At 47.0% G+C, this 19790-nt stretch overlaps 1 protein-coding gene across 3 annotated transcripts in view; it reads right to left on the minus strand.

The window, feature by feature from the left end:
* Positions 1-19790, minus strand: part of LOC144700629 (proline-rich receptor-like protein kinase PERK1) — a 36631-nt gene that overhangs the window by 15873 nt on the left and 968 nt on the right. For all 3 annotated transcript variants that reach the window (XR_013580806.1, XR_013580805.1, XM_078572074.1), the window contains exons 2-7: positions 16311-16871; positions 16121-16207; positions 15940-16010; positions 15729-15805; positions 15251-15398; positions 15010-15171 (exon numbers count right to left, since the gene is read on the minus strand). Coding sequence is in view for 1 of the 3 variants with exons in the window: in XM_078572074.1 (XP_078428200.1) it covers positions 15010-15171; positions 15251-15398; positions 15729-15805; positions 15940-16010; positions 16121-16207; positions 16311-16871 (1106 nt within the window). In the remaining 2 variants the exon portion in view is untranslated. The remainder of the gene's footprint in view (positions 1-15009; positions 15172-15250; positions 15399-15728; positions 15806-15939; positions 16011-16120; positions 16208-16310; positions 16872-19790) is intronic.

Consider the following 19790-nt stretch of genomic DNA (forward strand, 5'->3'; position numbering starts at 1 on the left):
GGAGGGAGGTAGTGATCAACCTCATCCCAGATGCGTTTGTGGGCCAGGGCATACTCCATAATGGACATGGATCCCTGGCGGAGGGAATATGCCTGGTCCACTAAGTCAAGGAGACACCAATTGTCCCCATCTTTGCCGCAAAAGAGGTTTGCTTGATCCCAAAAACCCTTGACCGTGGCCTGGTGAGGAAATGTGTCCGCAAACTCCGGAGTAAGGGTGTGAAGGCGAAGCCAATTTAAGATAAAGTGCTCCTCCGCATCCCAGGCAGCATAGTGAGGGTGGGAGGTCGAAAGAGCTGGAGCCGTGCAATGCTTGAAGAGTTGTCGAGCTCTCAGCGTAGACTCGACGAAGCGGCTCCATTTCAGAACATTGGGCCCGGAAAGACGCCCCGCGTCGGGTGGATGCGGTAGGGGATTAACCACTTTATGGGAAAGCGGTTTTTCGAGGAAGTCGGCGTCAGAGAATTCGTCGGCCGTGACGGTGGCAGCAGACTTGTCATCAGCCATGGCTTGGACAGACGGCTTCGACACACAGCAGACGGCTCACTGGGCAGTCGACGACACCAGATCTTCACCAGATCTTCAGCAGGGCCGTGCAATGCTCGGGATGTCGCGGTTCCACCTGCGCGGTCAAGTGGCGGGGGTCGAGGGGGCAGCGCCCCCCACGGGGTTCGGGGCGGAGCCCCGAAACCTAGACGAAATCGGAGAAGCCGCGCCACGAAATCTAGACGAAATCGCAGAAGCAGAGTGTTAGTCTGTGCGCTGCGGGCGGCGCGGACGGCGGCCGGCGGGCTGCTAGCTGGGCAAATGGCGGCCTGCGGGCGTAATGCACAGCAGATGGTTGCACAGCAGAGGTCGGACGGCTGGCCGCGCGGACTGCTGGCTGCGGGCGGACGGTTGCGCGGACGGCTGCCTGCGGGCGGACGCCGTCGCGAACGGCTGGCCGTGCGCACTGCTGTCTGCGGGCGGACGGCTGGGCGGACGCTGCTCTGTGGCGGACGCCCGCGCGAAGGCGGCGCACGGACTGCTGTCTGCGGGCGGACGGCAAGGGGGCGCGGCCAACAGCAGCTGCGCGCGGCGACAAGGGGCGGCGCGCGCGGCTTCCTGACGGCGGCGCTCGCGGCTAGGGCTGCACACGCGGCTAGGGCTGCGCGGACTGCTACCTGCGGGCGGCGGTCTGTGTGCGGCTAGGGCTGCACACAGGCTGGATGGCGAACACGACTAGAGTCGTGTACCCGGAGGATGATGTCAAGTCCTCCACTAGGATCAAGAGCTTGAGCTCTGATACCATGTAAACCCTAGAGGGTCTGGGGGAGAAGAGAGGTTGAAGGAGAATAGAATGTAATGACATAATGAATGAGAGTTACAAGAGGGGTATATATACCCTTAAGAGATAGAATAGAGAATAGGGCTAATGGGCTTATAGAACAGGGCCCATTAGCCCATAGAGGACATGTCTCACTAACATGGAATATACATGGACTACGGGACAAAGGGAGGCGGGGAGTTGTGGGCAACTATTTGCGTCAATGGGGAGCGGATGTGGTGTGCCTACAAGAGACGATGTTGGAGAGATGGGACACTAAGGTATGGAACTCGGTGGGAAGGGGTTCTCTTGAGGGTGTTGTGGCCGCAAATGCCACGTGCAGATCAGGGGGCTTACTAGTGGCATGGAACACGGCGACCTTTGCTAAGGAAGGGTCGTGGACAGGACAGTACGTGGCGGCTGTTAAACTACGGAGAAGAAGCGACGGATGTCAATGCATGGTGGCATCAGTATATGGTCCGGTCATTGCAGCCCGACGTCACGGATTGTGGGAGGAATCGGAGGTAGTCACCTCTCTCTTTCAGGGGTTCCCAATGCTGTTTGGCGGGGATTTTAACGTCACCCTGGAGTCGAGCGATAGACCGAATGGCTTGGGAGGGCAGGACCAAAGATCAGAGGCGTTCTGGGCATTCATCTCGGGGGCGGGACTGCAAGAAATGGGACCGATGAATTGCAACTACACATGGCGTAGTACGAGAGGTCCTACCACGCTCTCCCGCTTGGACCGATTCCTGTGCTCGATCGACCTATTGGAGGCACATCCATTAGCAGATGTACGAGCTCTCCCCAGACCTTTATCTGATCATGCCCCAATTATATGGCAGGATAACTATGGGCAGGTTAGACCCACCTACTTCAAATTGGACCGATCGTGGCTACGCGAGAGGGGCTTCAGAGAGAAGGTGATAGCATGGTGGACGGGTCACTCTTCACAGGGCTCAGCCACGATGAGGCTGGCCACCAAGCTGGCGGGCCTGCATCATTACCTCATCGGGGTGAAGAGACAGATTTGAGAGGGAAGACGCCGAAGACGGGATGAAGCCTTATTGAGGGTCCAGCATTTGGACGCCACGGAAGATACAAGATGCCTGTTAGGTGACGAACTCAAGGAAAGGAAAACATGTCGAGAGGTGGTGGAGGAGGATAAGAAGCTTGAGATGGATTGGAGGCAAAGATTGCAGCAGATTTGGCCGAGGGAGGGAGATGCCAACACTCGGTTCTTCCATATGGTGTCGAATGGAAGGCGGAGGTCAAATCACATCTCCACAGTGAAAGTGGGGGATCAAGAGTTTGTAGGGGCACAAGCGGTGGGAGCAGCACTAGCAGGCCATTTCCAAACAGTAACTAAGCGAGGACCCCGAAACCAGTGGTGATGGGAGGGTCGGGGGGTATCCCAATTATCACAAGCACAACAGGATGAGCTAGTGAGGACTTTTAGTGCGGAGGAGGTGAGGACGGCGATCAAGGGTTTGAATGGAGAGGGAGCTCCGAGCCCTGACGGCTTCCCAGTCTTTTTCTTCAGCGAAGTCTAGGAAGTTGCCGGCCCTGACGTGATGGATACCTTGAACGAGTTCCAGAGGGGCAAGTTTGGCCTGGAAAGACTTAATCGGTCATACTTATTTCTGCTGCCCAAGTGCACGAGGGCAGTGAATGTGGGGGATTTTAGACCCATTGCTTTGTCGAATTCCATCTATCTCATCATTGCCAAGGTATTGGCCAACCGGTTGAGGGGGATCATCGGGGATCTAATTAGTCCGTTCCAATCGGCCTTCATCCCCGGTAGGCAATTGCAGGAGAGCGCAGTGGTGGCGGGAGAGATTCTCTCCGCATGGAAAAGAAATGGGACAAAGGGATTTATGTGGAAGGTGGACTTCGCGAAAGCCGCTCGACTGGAAGTTCCTATGGTCCGTCATGCAAAAGAGGGGTTTCCCCAAGAGGTGGGTGACATGGGTGCGACAATGTGTTACATCCCACTCTTTCGCGATCTTGGTCAATGGCCGGTCAGAAGGAGGATGGATCCACCTACAGAGAGGAGTCAGGCAGGGCTGCCCTCTAGCTCCACTTTTGTTCGTCCCGGCGGTAGACACTCTGGCTAGCTGTACCCTTAAGGCGGACGAGCACGGCCTATTAAGAGGCTTTCACACGGCAAGCTATCCGAGGGGCATTCCTTTGCTCCAGTATGCAGACGACACGACCTTCTTTATGGAAGGTTCGGTGAAAGAAGCTCACACCGTTTCGTCTTTGCTGGAATTGTTCGCAGATTTCTCGGGACTAAGTCTCAATCCGGAAAAATCAGCATTCGTGGGGTTCGGTTTATTTTCTGACGAGGAGAATCTATGCGCCGGTGCGCTCGGTACACCGCGAGGCTCGCTTCCGATGCGTTATTTAGGGCTCCCGCTCACAGGGAGACGGATCTTATCATCAGAGTGGCAACCAGTGGTCGATTAGATGGAGCGGCGGTTAGAGGGCTGGCAAAGCTAGATACTATCACGTGGGGGTCGCCTGGTACTGCTGAGATCGGTGCTCTCCGCTATCCCTATCTTCTACCTGTCGATGTTTAAGGTGCCGGTAGGAGTGGCCAATCGACTTGAAGGGTTAATGCGGCATTTCTTTTGGGGCGGGAAGGGAGAAGGCGGCACAGGAGGGATACCCCTAGTGGCCTGGGATGTGGTATGTAGACCCGTGAAACAGGGAGGACTGCGGATTCTTCATTTAGAGTCCATGAATCTTGCACTGCTCGCCAAATGGATTGAACGGATGATGTCATCGACGGAGGGCTGGCTTTCAAGGTTTTAAGGGATGCGTATGATCCGCCGTTGAATTGGGAGAGGGGGTGGGCGCAAAAGAGAGGAGAATCCCCGTTCTGGCATAGCCTGAGGCAAACCATTCCCCACGTCCGGGGTTTTTTCGATCCTCAGCTGGGGGACGGTGAATGGTTCCGGTTTTGGGCAGACAACTGGACAAAACAACGCCCCCTGAAGATGCAGTTCCCGAGGCTTTTTGCGCTGGCGAGGAACCCTAATATCACCGTCAGCGAATGCTGGGAAGGGGCGTGGGTCCCTAACCTCCCTAGGTCGTTGTAGGAGGAATGGTTCGTGGAGTTGCTGAGGATGCACGAGCTCATATTCCATCTTAGCCCCTCGGGAGCATCCCGAGACGGGTGGGCATGGCGGGAGCAACCTTTCTCAGTAAAAGCGGCTTATTTGAAAATCTGTGGGGAAGTGAGGGACGACAACTCCACCGGCGCTACATGTCACCATATAATGGACCAAAAAATCCCCTTAAAGGTGCGATTGTTCGGGTGGTTTTTGAGGAGACGGCGAGTGGTCACACGGGTATATCGCAAGCGATGGGCACCAACGGAGCCTGTCTCATGCCCTCTGTGTGTCGGGGGGGAAGAAGACTGTTCACACCTTTTTTTCACATGTCCGTTTGCCAGGGGAGTATGGGCATCACAGCGGGTCCACTGGGTGGATATTTCCTCCGACACCGCGTTTTGGACGTCACTCACGACGGGTAGACGTCGGTGCCGAGCGGACTGGGGGAAAGGCGATACTCTGGGCGGTATGGATGCATCGAAATGATGTGGTGTTCAAAGGCAGGGCGGCATCTGTGGACAGCGTCCTCTCGGACATTGAGTCTTTAGTATCTTTTTGGGGGCTGGGTGGGTAACTCCTCTCGGCCATTCGTGGCCATGTCTGTAGATGATATGTACATTATGCTTGTTTTTTTTAATGGAATAGGTAGACCACCGGTTTCCGGGTGGCCTGCCCTACCTTCTTTAAAAAAAAAAAAAGAACGCCTTTCTACATGGTGATCTGGAGGAGGAAATTTACATGCGATTGCCCCCTATGTGTTATTCCGAGTTATCCGGTTCCAGGGTCTGTAAGCTGAAGAAGAAACTACATGGTCTCAAACAATCTCCAAGGGCATGATTTGGAAAGTTTTCCCAGAGTCTCAAGAACATGGGGTACACACAAAGCCACTGTGATCACACCCTTTCTGTGAAGCAATCTCTCTTTGGACATGTTTCAGTCCTTCTGGTTTATTTTTTATTTTTATTTTTATTTTTTGAAATATAAAAGGGATGAACACCCGACTCATCGGTGAACCTCCCATCAGGACCTCACGGTCCCATCTTTTACATTCTGATCAATAAAAGTCTCTTGTCGTTCTCCGGAGCCATGCAGCCTTAAAACCTTCCACTTCTTGTATAGCTCCATCTGTAGAGGCGGTTCCCCCCCTAAACAGCACCTTGTTTCTGTGCAACCAGATGGCCCATAGAACCGTTAAGGCTTGACCACCTTCCCCGTTTCCTCTGTCTTTATAATTCTGTACCGATTCCCAGAATGCCCTTTCTGATGACACCTTTATCGAAAATATCTGGCTGGCACAGACCATGCGAGCAAAGGAACACTCAAGGAAGAGATGGTTGCAGTCTTCCTCGCCATTAAAGCATAGCATGCATTGTGACGATGTATCTGGATATAATCTTCTGTGGAAGACTCTTGACATTAATCTTCTCCTTGCCAGCAGCCATCCAAAAAACCTCACCTTCAGTGGGACTTTCTGTCTCCATATGAATTGCACGCTCTGATTACTGACGTGTCTTCCTCTTGCCCCTCCCGAATCTTCTCATAAGCCTTCTGGACCGAGAAGGAGCCATTTGTCCATGTCCAGCTGTCTCCTTCTTTTGGTCGCAGTTGGATGAGGGATTGTTGCATATCCATGAACTCAAGAACACGCTGGTCAGATAAAGCCCCATGGATGATCAGGTTCCACGTTCCATCCCAACAGTCTCGAACCTGGGCATTATGATCGTGTGCAAGTGCATACAATCGAGGGAAAATCATGCTCAAGCTTCCCCGTGGTGACCATGCATCTTCCCAGTATTGAAAAGTTGCTCCGTCGCCTAACTTGGCAGAAAAAAAACCGTACTCTTGGGAAGATCTTTTTGAGCCCTTGCCAAAAAGACGATGCTCCATGGTACGCCTCTGTCTTTCTGTCCCAATTCAGTCCCCTTCCATAGATGTCCTGGAGTATTTCTATGACAAGATCCCCTCATGGATTCATAATTCTCTCCACCCATTTGGTTAATAGTGCCATGTTCATACTCTACAAATGTAGAACCTCAAGACCTACAGCTTTGATGGGCCGGTGCACTTTATCCCATGCTACCATCGCAACTCTTTTGCTTTGTTCCGGTTCCGATCTTTTCCATAAGAAGCGTCTCATCATGCCTTCTATTCTCTTCCCGATTCCCGTTGGCATCCTGAAAACTGAGAGGTAGGAAATTGGAATGGATAATACCGACCTCAGCAGCACCAATCGGCCTCTGATAAGGTACTATACATATCTTACAAGAGAAGACACAAGAAGGAACAGAGAGATAAGGGTCAACCAAGGGCTGACCCAGAGTCAACTGCATAAAAGTGTTAAAAAGGGTGTCATGTGGATGGCGCATGACGATCTTGCAATAAACGGGCTAAATCAGGCCCATTAGTAGGAGAAATAAATCAGGCCCAATATTGAATAAAGGCGGGAAGAATAAGTATAAAAGGAGAAGAGGGGGGCGACCAGTGGGGAACCCCCGAAGCGAGAAGAATTCAAGAAGTTGTTGTGAAGCTTGGCTCCCTGGGCTCCAGGTTGCATTCGACCAAGGGGACAGGAGCGGCGGAGTGTCAAATCTTGAAGTTTCCTGCGAGGAGGTTAAGACCAGAATCCATACAATTCCATTCCTGACCTGCGGTGGTTCTCAGATACGCCAGAGAGGTGCGTTCTTGTTGTTGATCGATATATTTTTTGCAACTACCGTATCAGCCTCCTCTGGATAACACCTTTGCCTGCCATCCCTCTGACTGATGTTCCATTTTCTCAATAACCGGTTGCCAATCTGCTTTCATCAGCCTCCCCTTCGTCAGTGGTAGGCCCAAATATCTCATTGGGAGTCTCCCAATTGGTGTGCTCAATATCTGCACACTGTGCCTCCTCTTCTGTTGATAGCCCATTGCACAACAAGACTGATTTTCCCCTGTTGATTTGGAGTCCGGAGAAATCTGCAAAAAGATCAATGATTATGGATAAATTTCTCGCTTCCCTCGCAGAACCTTCAATGAAGAATGTGGTGTCATCCGCATATTGGAGCAAGGGAATTCCATTTTGTTGCGCCGACAGTTGATATCCTTACAGCAAACCCTTTGTGCATGCCTGATCAGTGCAAACTGCGAGTACATCCATTGCCAAAACAAACAACAGCAGAGCCAATGGACAGCCTTGTCTCACTCCCCTTTGTGGCTGGATTCGGTCACCTTCAGGTCGTCCGTTTACCAACACCGGGCAGGAATGTGATGTGATGCATCTCTTCACCCATACTATCCACTCCTTAGGGAACCCCCTCCTCTTCATGGAGGCCCATAGGAAATCCCAGTCTAGTGAATCATATGCCTTGGCAAAATCGACCTTCCACATGAACCCTTTGGTTCCATTTCTCTTCCATACTGCTAGAATTTCCCCAACGGTTACTTCACTGTCCACCAGTAGTCTACCAGGGATAAAGGCTGACTGACTAGGTCCAACCAACTCTCCTATCCTGGCCCTCAATGTGTTAGCTAGCACCTTAGAAATAATCAAATAGATTGAGTTTGACAAAGAGATGGGTCGAAAATCCTCAATTCTATATGCCCCTTGACATTTTGGCAAGAGAAAAATATGTGATCTATTGATTTTCTCCATGCTTCCTTGACCTTCTCGAAATTCAGCAGTTGTGGCCATCACCTCCATACCAACCAGATCCCAGCACTCGCTGTAAAAAAATACTGGGATGCCATCTGGTCCTGGAGCTCCCTCCTAGTTTAGCCCCTTAATTTCCGCCTTAACCTCCGCTTCTGAAAATGGCCGAATCAATTCCGATTGATGTTCACGGCTCACCATCTTGGCCCCCCTTCCACACCACTTCCATCTGTTTCGTTTCCCCTTTTTGGAGAAGGAACGAAAATGGTCTGCAATGGCTTGTCCCACTGTCTTCGCTCTAGTGTATACCCGTTGCCCCACTTTTATTTGTAATATTTGATTTCTACGTCTCCTGCCATTTGCCACCAGATGAAAGTATCTCGTGTTCGCGTCACCGGCACGAAGACACAATTGCCTTGATCTCTGCCTCCAGTCCATCTCCAATTTCTTGTCCTCCTCTGCCACCACACATTGCCATCTCTTACGTTCTTGGGCTTCATCTCCCTCTAGATTTCTGGTGTCTTCCAACTCATCCAGTTCCTTTATTCTGGATAGGGCATCATTCCTCATTTTTTTTCGTTTATCCCAAACTTGTTTCCGATATCTCATCAAATGTTGTCGTAGCTCCTTCGATTTTTCAGCCATAGTCTCTATATCCGACCCTGTTCTTTGGCTTGCGGCCCACGCTTGCGCTATCTCCTCTCTGAAATTACCTTCGAGGAACTACGATTTATCCAGCTTGAAATATGTGGAGCGCCTGAATGTTTCATTAGTCGCCCACACGATGGGAGTATGATCTGAAAGTGGTCTTGGCAGTGATCTCACATCTGCATTTGGGAACTTTTCAGCTACCTCGACTGAGCATAGAAATCTGTCTAGTCTTGATTTCCTCCCTCCATCTGTCGTGCTCCTCCATGTATAAACACAGTCCACTGGTCCCATTTCTTGTAGTTCTGCTTCTGCTATGAATGACCAGAAGTTCGACGAGTCGTCGTCTTTCCCTCCCCTGCCATTTGGCGGACCGTCTGCCTTTAATGTCACATTGAAGTCGCCCCCGAACAGCATGGGCGATCCTTGAAAGTTGGAGACCACCTCTGTCATCTTCCCCCATAGTCCACTCCTTGCGGCTTGTGCCGACCCATACACTGAAACAATTACCATCTCAAAGTCATCACTGATTTTTCTTAGTTTGACTGCTGCTGTCACTTCATCTGACCAGGTCTCCACTTTAGAGAACACCGTATTGTTCCAAGCTACCACCACCCCGCCAGATCGTCCAACTGCAGAAATCCTCCAGAAATCCTTGGCCCACAGTGTTCCATACTCTGGCATCACAACTTTCCAACATCGTTTCCTGCAAACACACCACTGTGGCCCCGTATTCCATCAGGTGGCTTCTAATTATCCCTCTTCTCCGCTCATCACGAAGTCCTCGGACATTCCATGATATACATTTCATGGATGACCGTTGGGTCCCCTTGCTCCCTCCTGGGTGCGTTGCAGTCCCACTTCCACAGCCACCTCTTCTATATGTTTGCTCAGTAATGGGTCTTCATCTCCTTCATTGATTCCTTTCACCATATCAGCCGTTTCCATTGCAGGTACCTCCACATTTGGTGCTCGCGAGTTCGAAATTAACATCTGCGCTTTATTCTTTGTGTTGCTCTTCATCTTTTCCCCTGCTATGAGTTTCATTCTGACACATTTTCCAGCCTTCATCCACTTCAAAACTTCCCGATCAGTCTTCATTGCTGTCTTCTTTCGTTTATAGACTATTAGTTCCCGAGATTCCTCCTTTTTCTATCCTTAGCGGTTGTTGTCCTTCGACTTCCTTACTCACCTTTGCTTCCTGTTTCTTTGCATCCTGTACTGCAGTTTTGAGTGGAGGATTCTGGCTTGTGATGGTTGTTTTTTCTTCGCCCTTTCTTCAATCTTCGTACTGTCTCCCTGTCTGACACATGCTCCTTGTTTCCAGTATTTGCCTCTTTTTCACCTTGATGAGCTCCTTTGGTTGTGTTCTGCCTGGCGGTGTCCCCCCTTGGTTTCGATCCTGCTATATTGTTGCCCCATTGCCCAGTCCCTTCCCCTTGAGAATGCCGCTTGCTATTTTGGTCACAGCTTTCTTGGGTGTTCTCTTCCTCTACTGTTATGAAATTGCTCAGTTGTGGTGTGTGTTCCTCGTTGCCAGCTCCAGTCTCTTCCGTTCTTGTTCCTCGTTGGTGGCGGTGGCGGCGTCCGTGTTGCTAGCTTGACCTCAAGAGACCCCTCTGGACCCCTTAGTCTAACCACGGGGGGGGTCACGGCCCCCTTGAGCCTCTCCACTTCCATTATCACACAATTAGGGTCTCCAGACACAAGTCCAGTTGAGATGATATGACGTAGTCTGCTGAATGATCTGATCATCGCCTCCAGCGCCGGCCTGATTCTATAACCCACAGGAATATCTCGAGCCTCTAGTATAGTTGTAGCCCGCACCTTCTTAGGTGCACCATCTATCGGGAGTACTCATCGCCATTGCAGCTCCACCTGACCATTAAGCTGTTGCGTCCAGCCATTGACTCTGATGTAAGCCGCCATTGAGACTCCGCGGATGAATAGTTGTCTGTTATCCAGGGCCCATAGTTCTGCCCTATCTAGACTCGGACACTTCTCCCATAGATCTTGTCTCACTTCCTCCAAGCCTGGGGCTCCTTTCAGGACTACTATTAAACATCTTCTGCTAATGGTTTCATCTACCTCCAGTCTTCGTCTGCTCTCTGGGCTTTTGGTATACTTGTAATTTGTCCGTTGATTCCCGTTGTCCTTCGTGGCAGTTTTTTCTTCTTTTCTTTCTCTGCAATTTGATTGTCTATGTCCTGTCTTTCGACACTTCCTGCAGACAACGGGTCCTGGGCATTCCCATGCAGTCCTTCTGGTTTATGCAGATGACGTAATCATTACTGGTGATGATGAAGAAGAAACAAGGCAGTTGGGAGTTCGCTAGTCAGAGGTGTTTGAAATTAAGTTTTTGGGTATTGAAGTTGCATACTCAAATGAGGGTATTTTCATCTCACACAGAAGTATATTTTGGACCTGTTGCTGGAGACAGGGATGAGTGCTTGCAAGCCAGCTGTAACACCACTCAAATCTAATATTAAGCTGGGCTTAAGTGAAGAGTACCAGATATTGCCTTTGCCATTGAACTTCTAAGTCAATTTATGCACAGCCCTGTAGAACAACAAATGCAGGCAGCTTACAGAATATTGTCGTATCTGAAGGATGCATCAGGCCATGGTCTATTGTACAAAAAGGGCAGTCGGACAAATCTGGAAATCTATACAGACTCAAATTATGGGGGATTACTTATTGATCATTGGTCAACCACAGGATATTGTAGATTCCTTGGCGGAAATTTGGTGACCTAGAAAAGTAAGAAACAGCTGGTGGTTGATCTATCTAGTGCTGAAGCTGAATTTCGAGATCTCACTCAAGGCATTTGTAAGTTGTGATTACAGATTGTCCTTACAGATCTCCATGTGCTAGAGAATCCACTAGATACAACAATTATGCTCTATTGTGATAGTAAATGGGCTATAGATATAGCTCATAACCCTGTACAACACGACATGACAAAACATATTGAAATTGATCGAAACTTCATCAAGGAAAAGGTGGATCAAAAGTTAGTCAAGCTGAAGTATGTACCAACTGCCGACCAAGTTGCAGATCTTCTCACCAAAGGTCTTCTCACCAAAGGTGTCCCCGGGACTACATTTCAGAAGCTGATATCCAAGCGGGGAGTTACAAGCATCTACCTACCAGCTTGAGAGGGGGAGTCAGCTAACCATCTCCTTTATTTGATTTTCCTATATTGACATTTCTTTTTTTGTTATTTCCTTTCATATGTTACCGTTACATGTAACTCCTTTGTATCCCAGTACATAAGGGGTACAAGGGAACTGACTGTGAATAATCGAGAAGTAATGTTATTCTGTTTCTCCTTCTTGGATTTGTTGATCTCTACTCTTGTCGACAAGCGTTTGGAGGTGGAAAGATCGTCCATCTACCAAAATGCAATTTTCCAGTGAAACATGCCTGGATGTCTCCATATACTTGCAGGGTGATATGATCAGATCATAAATAGCGATTTGATCCAAGACGACAATGCCAATTATGTATCGAGAAATGTGTAACAGTTCAAGAACATCCAAACAGAGAGATCCTGATTAAGAATGAATGAGAGAGATTGGTTAACAAGAATGACAAAGAGATGTAGGATAATGGAAATTTCCTGGTGAAGATCCCCCCTCCTGGTTGGCAGGCCTTATCCTGCTGAGCAGCCCTGTGGTTGCTTTACAACAGCAATTCTTGAAAAGACTTCGTAATATTCTTGCCTTCGCCATTGTTGAGCTACTTATAGAATCAGGTTAGTGGCCTCTCAAGTGCTGAATTAATACGCATCTGTCGCTACTTCAATTGCTTTCATATTCATTCTGTCGGTAGGTCTTGGAGAAGAATCAACTTGTATGACAGGGTCTCAGTTGTACTTAAAACTTTCTACTGCTACCTATAGAAGATATGGACATAATACTGGGAATTCCTTGGCTCAAATCTTTAGAATGGTTTCTCAACAAGTATTCATCTTTAAGGTATTATGGCAAGGGTGTTTGTATTAAATAAAAACTGCCCAGAGTTCCTCCATCCAATTTACAATTCTGCCCAATATGCCCAGTAATGATTGTAAGCTTTAATTCCCCATGCTCTAATGAGCATGTGACCCTTCCAAGGCCACAGCATTCCATCTTGAACTATTGGCATCTGTCACTTAATTCCAGCACAGATACCCCTTTTTTTATGATTGTCTCGAAGCTTACCATCCAAAAGAACCTTTAAACATCAAAATCACCTAATGCATGGAACCAAAGCCCATCAATCTACAACCTCACCATTACTCCGACTCATACAAGAACAAACTGGAGATCTTGGTATAAGACTTCTAGACTCGAAAATTATCAGGCATTCCTAAAGCCCTTTTTCCAGCTCGGCCTCATTAGTTCAGAAAAAGGATGATGGATGGAGAGTGTGCATTGACAATCGTTCCCTAATCAGAACTATGATAATCATTCCTATCATGGCTGTGTTATTTGAATAATTTCACAGAGCAAAAGTATTCACAAAATTGGATTTCAATATCTGCTATTACTAAATCTGAATGCTTGAAAATGATATTCACAAGATTGCTTTCAAGACACACCATGTCCATTTTGAATTTGTTGTCATGGCTTTTGAACTGACTAATGCACCTGCCACTTTCAAGCTCCTATAAACCCTATTTTAAGCCCATATCTCAGAAAATTTAATCCGGTCTTTATCGATGACATTCTTGCTAATAGTTGAACCCCGGAGGAACATGACCCTCACCTGAATTGTTTCTTGGAATTGCTTGACAACAACCACCTGTATTTCAGTCCCAAATGATGCAAATTTCTTGTGGGAAAAAATGACCACCATTCTCTGGTGAAAAACCAAACGGCATATCAAATTTGATTCTGAAACTCTCTCCAAACACCAGATGGAAATCGTTCTTCAACAAATTAGTACCAATCAAGAGATTCCCTATCAAGATGCAACAATTTAGTACCTCTCAGCTCGTCTGAGTCATCCTTTCCCTTTTTCTTGGGTAGATAGATATCAGTCATTCTTATGACTTGATTTATTAGATCTGACCAGCTCCAAATCTAGTGGATGTTGACACTTAATCAGTGTCAGTTAGAGTCCTGATGAGATAACCGATTCTTGAAATCGTAGGGTTATAAATACCCCCTTGTAAGGTCATTAGAGGGACTTTTGATGAAAGATCAACTTGTGGTTTCTTGGCACGAGTAGCTGTATCCGGCTTTCGTGAGGGCAAGAACTCCCGATTCGGAGGTTCTTGAGAGTTTGTTCACCTATCGTTCTTTCTTCTTCTCTCTTACCTCTTCCATCTCTCCCATTCTCCACTCCACCCCTTGTCCCATTTCTTGATTTTGTTAGATCTCCATGGGAATCGTAACAGTGTCTCTTCTGTAACTCTTGGTGCTGGATGTGAGGAGAATAATCTGTCCAGACACTCCAGTTGTAGTATCAGTTGAGGAGAATAATCCTTGTCATTGCTGCTCGACCATTGGCCTATTATCTTGGACCAAACTTTCAGGCTTTTCCTCCATAAAATCCACATTGCCAAGACTGATGACCTTGTGCAAGGTGCCAAGTACCATAGCTGATATCAATGATAAGGGCATCATGAACACAATGACTAATATATAAATTCAGTATTTAGTGATAATCATGTAATATGAAAGAAGTCCAAGAAACTCCTTCCCCATTACCAAATAACTGTATCACTGGCCCAGCCAATACCTGATTCCATTCTGCAACATACTGATACAGGTATACCCCGTACTTACATGGAAAAAAGAAGAAAGAAAAGGAGAAGCCCCACTGCCATGTCGGATCAACGACAGAGCGACCAGTAAGGAAGACCCTGCCTATAAATAAGGGGAAGGGAAGCGTCAAAGCGACTTCTTGAAAAGTCGTTGACAGTTCCGGGAGGGGGAGATACTCTCCTCCGTGGCGACGGGAGCGATCCGCCCTGTCGACGAACTCCTCTTCTATCTCAATTGTTTCTTGATTTCTCCTCCCTTTCCTTCTCCTGGATTTGGATCTACGTGTATTGGACTTCATTCTTCTTGTGAACTCAGAAGCCTCGTCAGTTTGGTAATTCTTCTTCTCGGTATTTTGGATTCTTATTCTTGAGAGACTGAGGAGCAAATCGATATCTTTCGACGGGAATCATATCACATACCATTACTTTCTTTATTTATCCTTTTATTGTGACTAATCACGTGCAAGATTATGACTCACATGATCAGACATCAAGCTATGTTGCCTCTGATAGACCTCCCTGGGGTGTTTATTGATGAGAGTATGAGATACCTGGCTCACACGAGGGCGACGTCGGGCTGAATGGCGAACGGAAGCAGCAGCACAGGCAATCAATCGAGTCATCTCATCAGGATTGTAGTTGCCGTCTAGACGGGGATCCACAAGGGCCTCATAATGCCCATCTTCGAGCGCCCGTGTCAGAAGAGGCCTCGCCTGAGGTTAGGATCAGCCTTTGAGTCCGTTCACATAATAAAAACCAATTAAAATAGAGAAATTGCAAACATAGACTGACCCAATCAACTAGGCTATCATTCATAAATGTGTTGGGGATGCCAATTGGCCGACGCCCTGTGATCAATTCTAGGAGCATCACCCCAAAAGAGAACACATCTGATTTCTCAGTGAGTTTTCCACTTGCCGCGTACTCTGGGGCCAGATACCTGGAAGTAATAGCTGTGCTTGCTTAGCTACAAAAGAATATGCAGACCAATATTCCCATGAAAATGGGTTTTCTATTTTCATTAATTAGTATCCCTATGAGTAGTAGACTGGCGGTTCATGGAATGTAGTAGAATGAGTCAGACACTTAAATCCACTTAAGTACAAGTAGATGAAGGAGATATGATCAAACAGCAAGAAGGCAGCCTGAAGAATAGGTATTCAACGGATATCAATAAATCTGATGGGGGAGATCAAGGTAGTTCAGTGGAGAAAGTTTGAATGTTATTAAACTGCCCAAAGGATGGCAACAAAAGGTAGTGATGAAATACCCAAAAGTTCCCATCACTCGAGTCGAGACATGAGTGTTTGCATCGGAAGTACTCTTTGCCAGTCCAAAATCAGCAACCTGAAAAAAAGAGTTGAATGGGTCAAGCTCTGCAGACAAACAAAAACAGAAGCATGTTCAATGTTTTTGATACTTATGCTAAAATATCCAGTACCCATAACACATTAACAGTATTAACTGACTGGGGAAAGTACCTTTGCCTCAAACTTGTAGTCTAGAAGAATGTTCGATGCCTTGATATCTCTATGGATAATCCTGGGATGGCCTACGGAGAAGCAAATATCAAAAAACTTATCTTCTATAGCACCAGAATAATAGATCCAATAAATAGACAAAGACAAACGAATTAACAGAAAGACTGGAATCAGAACTCACAGTCCTCATGAAGGTAAGCCAATCCCTTCGCTGAACCGAGAGCAATCCTCATTCTGGTTGACCACTCCATCACAGGCCTACCTTTTCCTGATTTGAAATAAATAGAGTTTAATACATTGAATGTGACTGCTACCTGAATCCCAATGAATTGTAAAAAGAAAAACCAATAAGAGGGGAAAATAACAATCACCATGCAAATGAAACTCTAAGGTGTTATTCGGGACATATTCGTAAACAAGCAACCTTTTCCCCCCTTGAATGCAAAAACCAACCAGTGAAACCAAGTGTCTATGATGCACACGACTGATGATCTCAACCTCTGCCTGGAATTCCCGTTCACCTTGCCCACTACCTACCTTCAACTGCTTCACTGCAACTTCTTTACCATTTGGGAGAATTCCCCGGTGAACATATCCAAAGCCACCCTGTCCCAGAAGATTGGCATCTGAAAAACCATCTGTTGCAACCACTAAATCCTCATACGTGAAGTTGCTTTTTGATATGCCCACGGATACAGCAGGAGATGGTGAAAAAAGGAGTGGTTGTTCAGATTCTATTGAAGATCCAACACTCCCATTTATGACACATGTGGATGGAGGACGCTGTGTTGAGATTTGCAATTGTGAGGGTAATGGATGCACTGGTGAGACTGGTGGCCGTGAGGATAAGGATGAAGGGGGAATCTTTGTGACATGTTGACTTGGTGCCGGTATGCTTGGCTGCCAATTTTGTCGTTGAGTTTCGTACACGTCTGCAAGAGAATAAGCAATAGTAAGAATGTTGATGCTGGCTAGAAACCCGGTATATGATGCACATGAGTAAATAAATAGGGATAAAACAGTTTTAAATTTATTTCAATAGATGGACTCAAAAGTGAGTGTGTAACGAAGGTAAAACTAGCACATTTTTCTATGGTGCTCAATGCAACATAATACATGGTTCCTCGGCACAGATACTAGCACAGATTGATCACACAAATATGGCACCATATATTGGCCATATCGCAATGTGGATGTTGTATTCAATGTTAAATAATGCAAAAAAAAATATTCTTTCACGTAAATCTCTCCCACACAAGCATATTCTTAGCACCAGAACAGAAAATGATAGGCGTAGAATATACTTTTCTAATTGGCCCACTTTATGGGGGTTGCTTTCATACTGTAAACACTATACAATCACATAATGAACATCTATTGAAAGGAGAAATAACATGAGTTTCTTCAAAACAATAAAATAAAAAACAAGAGTAATGGAGTTAGAGAGAGAGGGAATGATTGATTGCTCGCTGAGTCCACACATTCTGTGGTATTTATACCAATTTCAACCCAAGATATGTTTTTTCCCTCCCTCAATAAACTACTATCGCTTCTTCCCTTGCCAGCTTGTCCCCAAGCTAGTTTGTGATATGTTCTTTACAAGATGAATTATCCAACCAGAACACATATGCGAGTCCTCGCACATGTGAACCAGTATAAAATAAGAGCTAACCTTTGCTGGAGGGGGACTCAGGCATTTCTTGAATATGGAGGCTGACGGTTACGACCGCCAGAAAGGCTGGAGCAGCAGGAACATGCCTGCAGGGAGGAAGCGCCTGGCGAGCTACCTTCTATATTTTCTTCTCATCTCATCTTCTCTCTATTCAACGTGGAATGTACCTTGGTGAGTTCCTGATGATTTCGTGAGTTCTAAGTCGAGAAATATTCATTGATACTGCAAGTCGTATCAGTTTGTCATGGGATGTGGACCAACCACAGGTTGGGCAATAGACTCGGCTGCCTTGGGTCCACTGACGGGTCATGACTGGGCTGTGGGGTCGGCCACAGGTGGACCACAGTGAGATTGTGGTAGTATCTAAGCTGGATCGTGATAAGAGCCTTAATGAGACCTATCAAAGAAAGAAACAGAGAAAGGTCATCACATGTGCGACTTACTAAGGCACAAGTATTTGAATAAAGCAACAGAGGGCAGGGACAAAGATGTCTAAAAATAAAGATCGGGATCAAGAAATGGGGCATTGTCTTTTCTTTTGAAGATAGGAATCACATTTACAGTTTGTGGCCAGTGGGAGATCCTCTTCGCTGGATGAACATTTGCCGATCCAGACTTGCTCCTCAGTTTCCCTTTCCACTTCTCCACTCTGCCAACATCTGTCCTCGTATATCATTCTTGTTTGTTTGTTGATCCAAGGGATCAGTGTACTACAAGAGAACTCTTTTCCGGGAGTATTCTTCGGATATTTTTGCTTTTTAAGTGGTGGCGGTATCGAGGATCTTATCAGCTTGCAGGTTGGACCCTGGCTGGACCAAAATTGGCCTATGGAGCTGGATCATGGCAGTTTATGCCAGGGTGGCCTGGGAAACTGCTTTTGGCCTGTGGTTGGGTCCCATGAGGCAGACCAACTTTGAATGGCTTTCTTGTGGAGGCTTGAAGGTTTTAGATCTCGTCTGATTGGCCAGTCAATCCCAAAAGAGGGGGAGAACAAAGTTAGAGTTTGTGACATCCTTTCCCCTTTCTGCATGCAATGGCAGGAGCGTTGTGGGTTGGCATGGTGGCGGATTTGCCATGACAATGCTGAGGTGGTCAATGTGGACAGTGTGGAAGACGCTGCAGCTGGGGCTACAGTTACAGCTCTAACAAGCACAATTGCACCAACATTGTCTGCAGTTTTTGGGGTTGGAGTTGTGCCAGAAGAGGCTGCGCCTGACGGGGCATTATTCTGTCAGTGGTAGATCCACTGGCAATGACGGTGTCCACAGAAAATGTGGTGAGAGATCTCTGCAACAGAGACAATGGCTGCTGGAGCAAGCGATTACAACATGGCAGCCAGAGATGACACTGCATATCTTTCTTGAAGACAGTTGTGTGCCGACCCCGATAAGATTCCTCTAAGGATCTATCAAGTGACCAAGAGAAGGTGCTGACATCCCGCATGTGCCATATTTTAAAGTTGAATGGGAGTTGCTTGCTATAAATAAAGGGAGGGGAGCTGTCAGGAGGAGGATGGTCATTTTTTTCAAGTGGTTGGCCGGGAAGTTGAAGATACCCCTGCGTCGTCAACAAGAAGAGAGACCGATCCAGTGGGTCCTCAACAATCTTCAGGAGAAGGTCGATCCAGCTGACTCTTCCTACACTTCCTGTTCATCATATCATACTGATCAAGCGGTTATCAATTTCCTGTATAGCCAAGCTCATAACATACCCCTGTCAACCATTCAGCCGTAGAAGCTTTTTGCTCCATGGCCTCCCTCTTCAGAATATTCATAGCAAAGATAGATCTTAATTCTCCGAATCCCTGATCAAATCCAACTTTGCCAACATTCCTAGCAACATCTGCATCATTCTGTCTCTAAATTCCTCTTCAGACATGTGCCAATCCTCCAAAAAACATTTTTTGTTCTTCATTCATTACCTCGTACCTAGGTTAATGCTCTGATACCATTGATATGGTCCCACAAAGTAGATCTCTCATAAGGATCAAGAATCATGAGTAAGAGTGGTACAAGGAGAGGGAAATAATAGGCTACTCCCTGATTTAGTACATTCTAGGGAGTTCACACCCTTATTGAGCCCAAGGCATGGTATTTCTGTTGCCGGCCCTTAATGGGCACCCATCAGAATACAAAATGTCAGCAAGAAAGAAAAAAAATCTAGATCCAGCATTCAAAAT

The sequence above is a fragment of the Wolffia australiana genome, chromosome 3, assembly GCF_029677425.1.
Source record: "Wolffia australiana isolate 7733 chromosome 3, ASM2967742v1".
NCBI lineage: Eukaryota > Viridiplantae > Streptophyta > Magnoliopsida > Alismatales > Araceae > Wolffia > Wolffia australiana.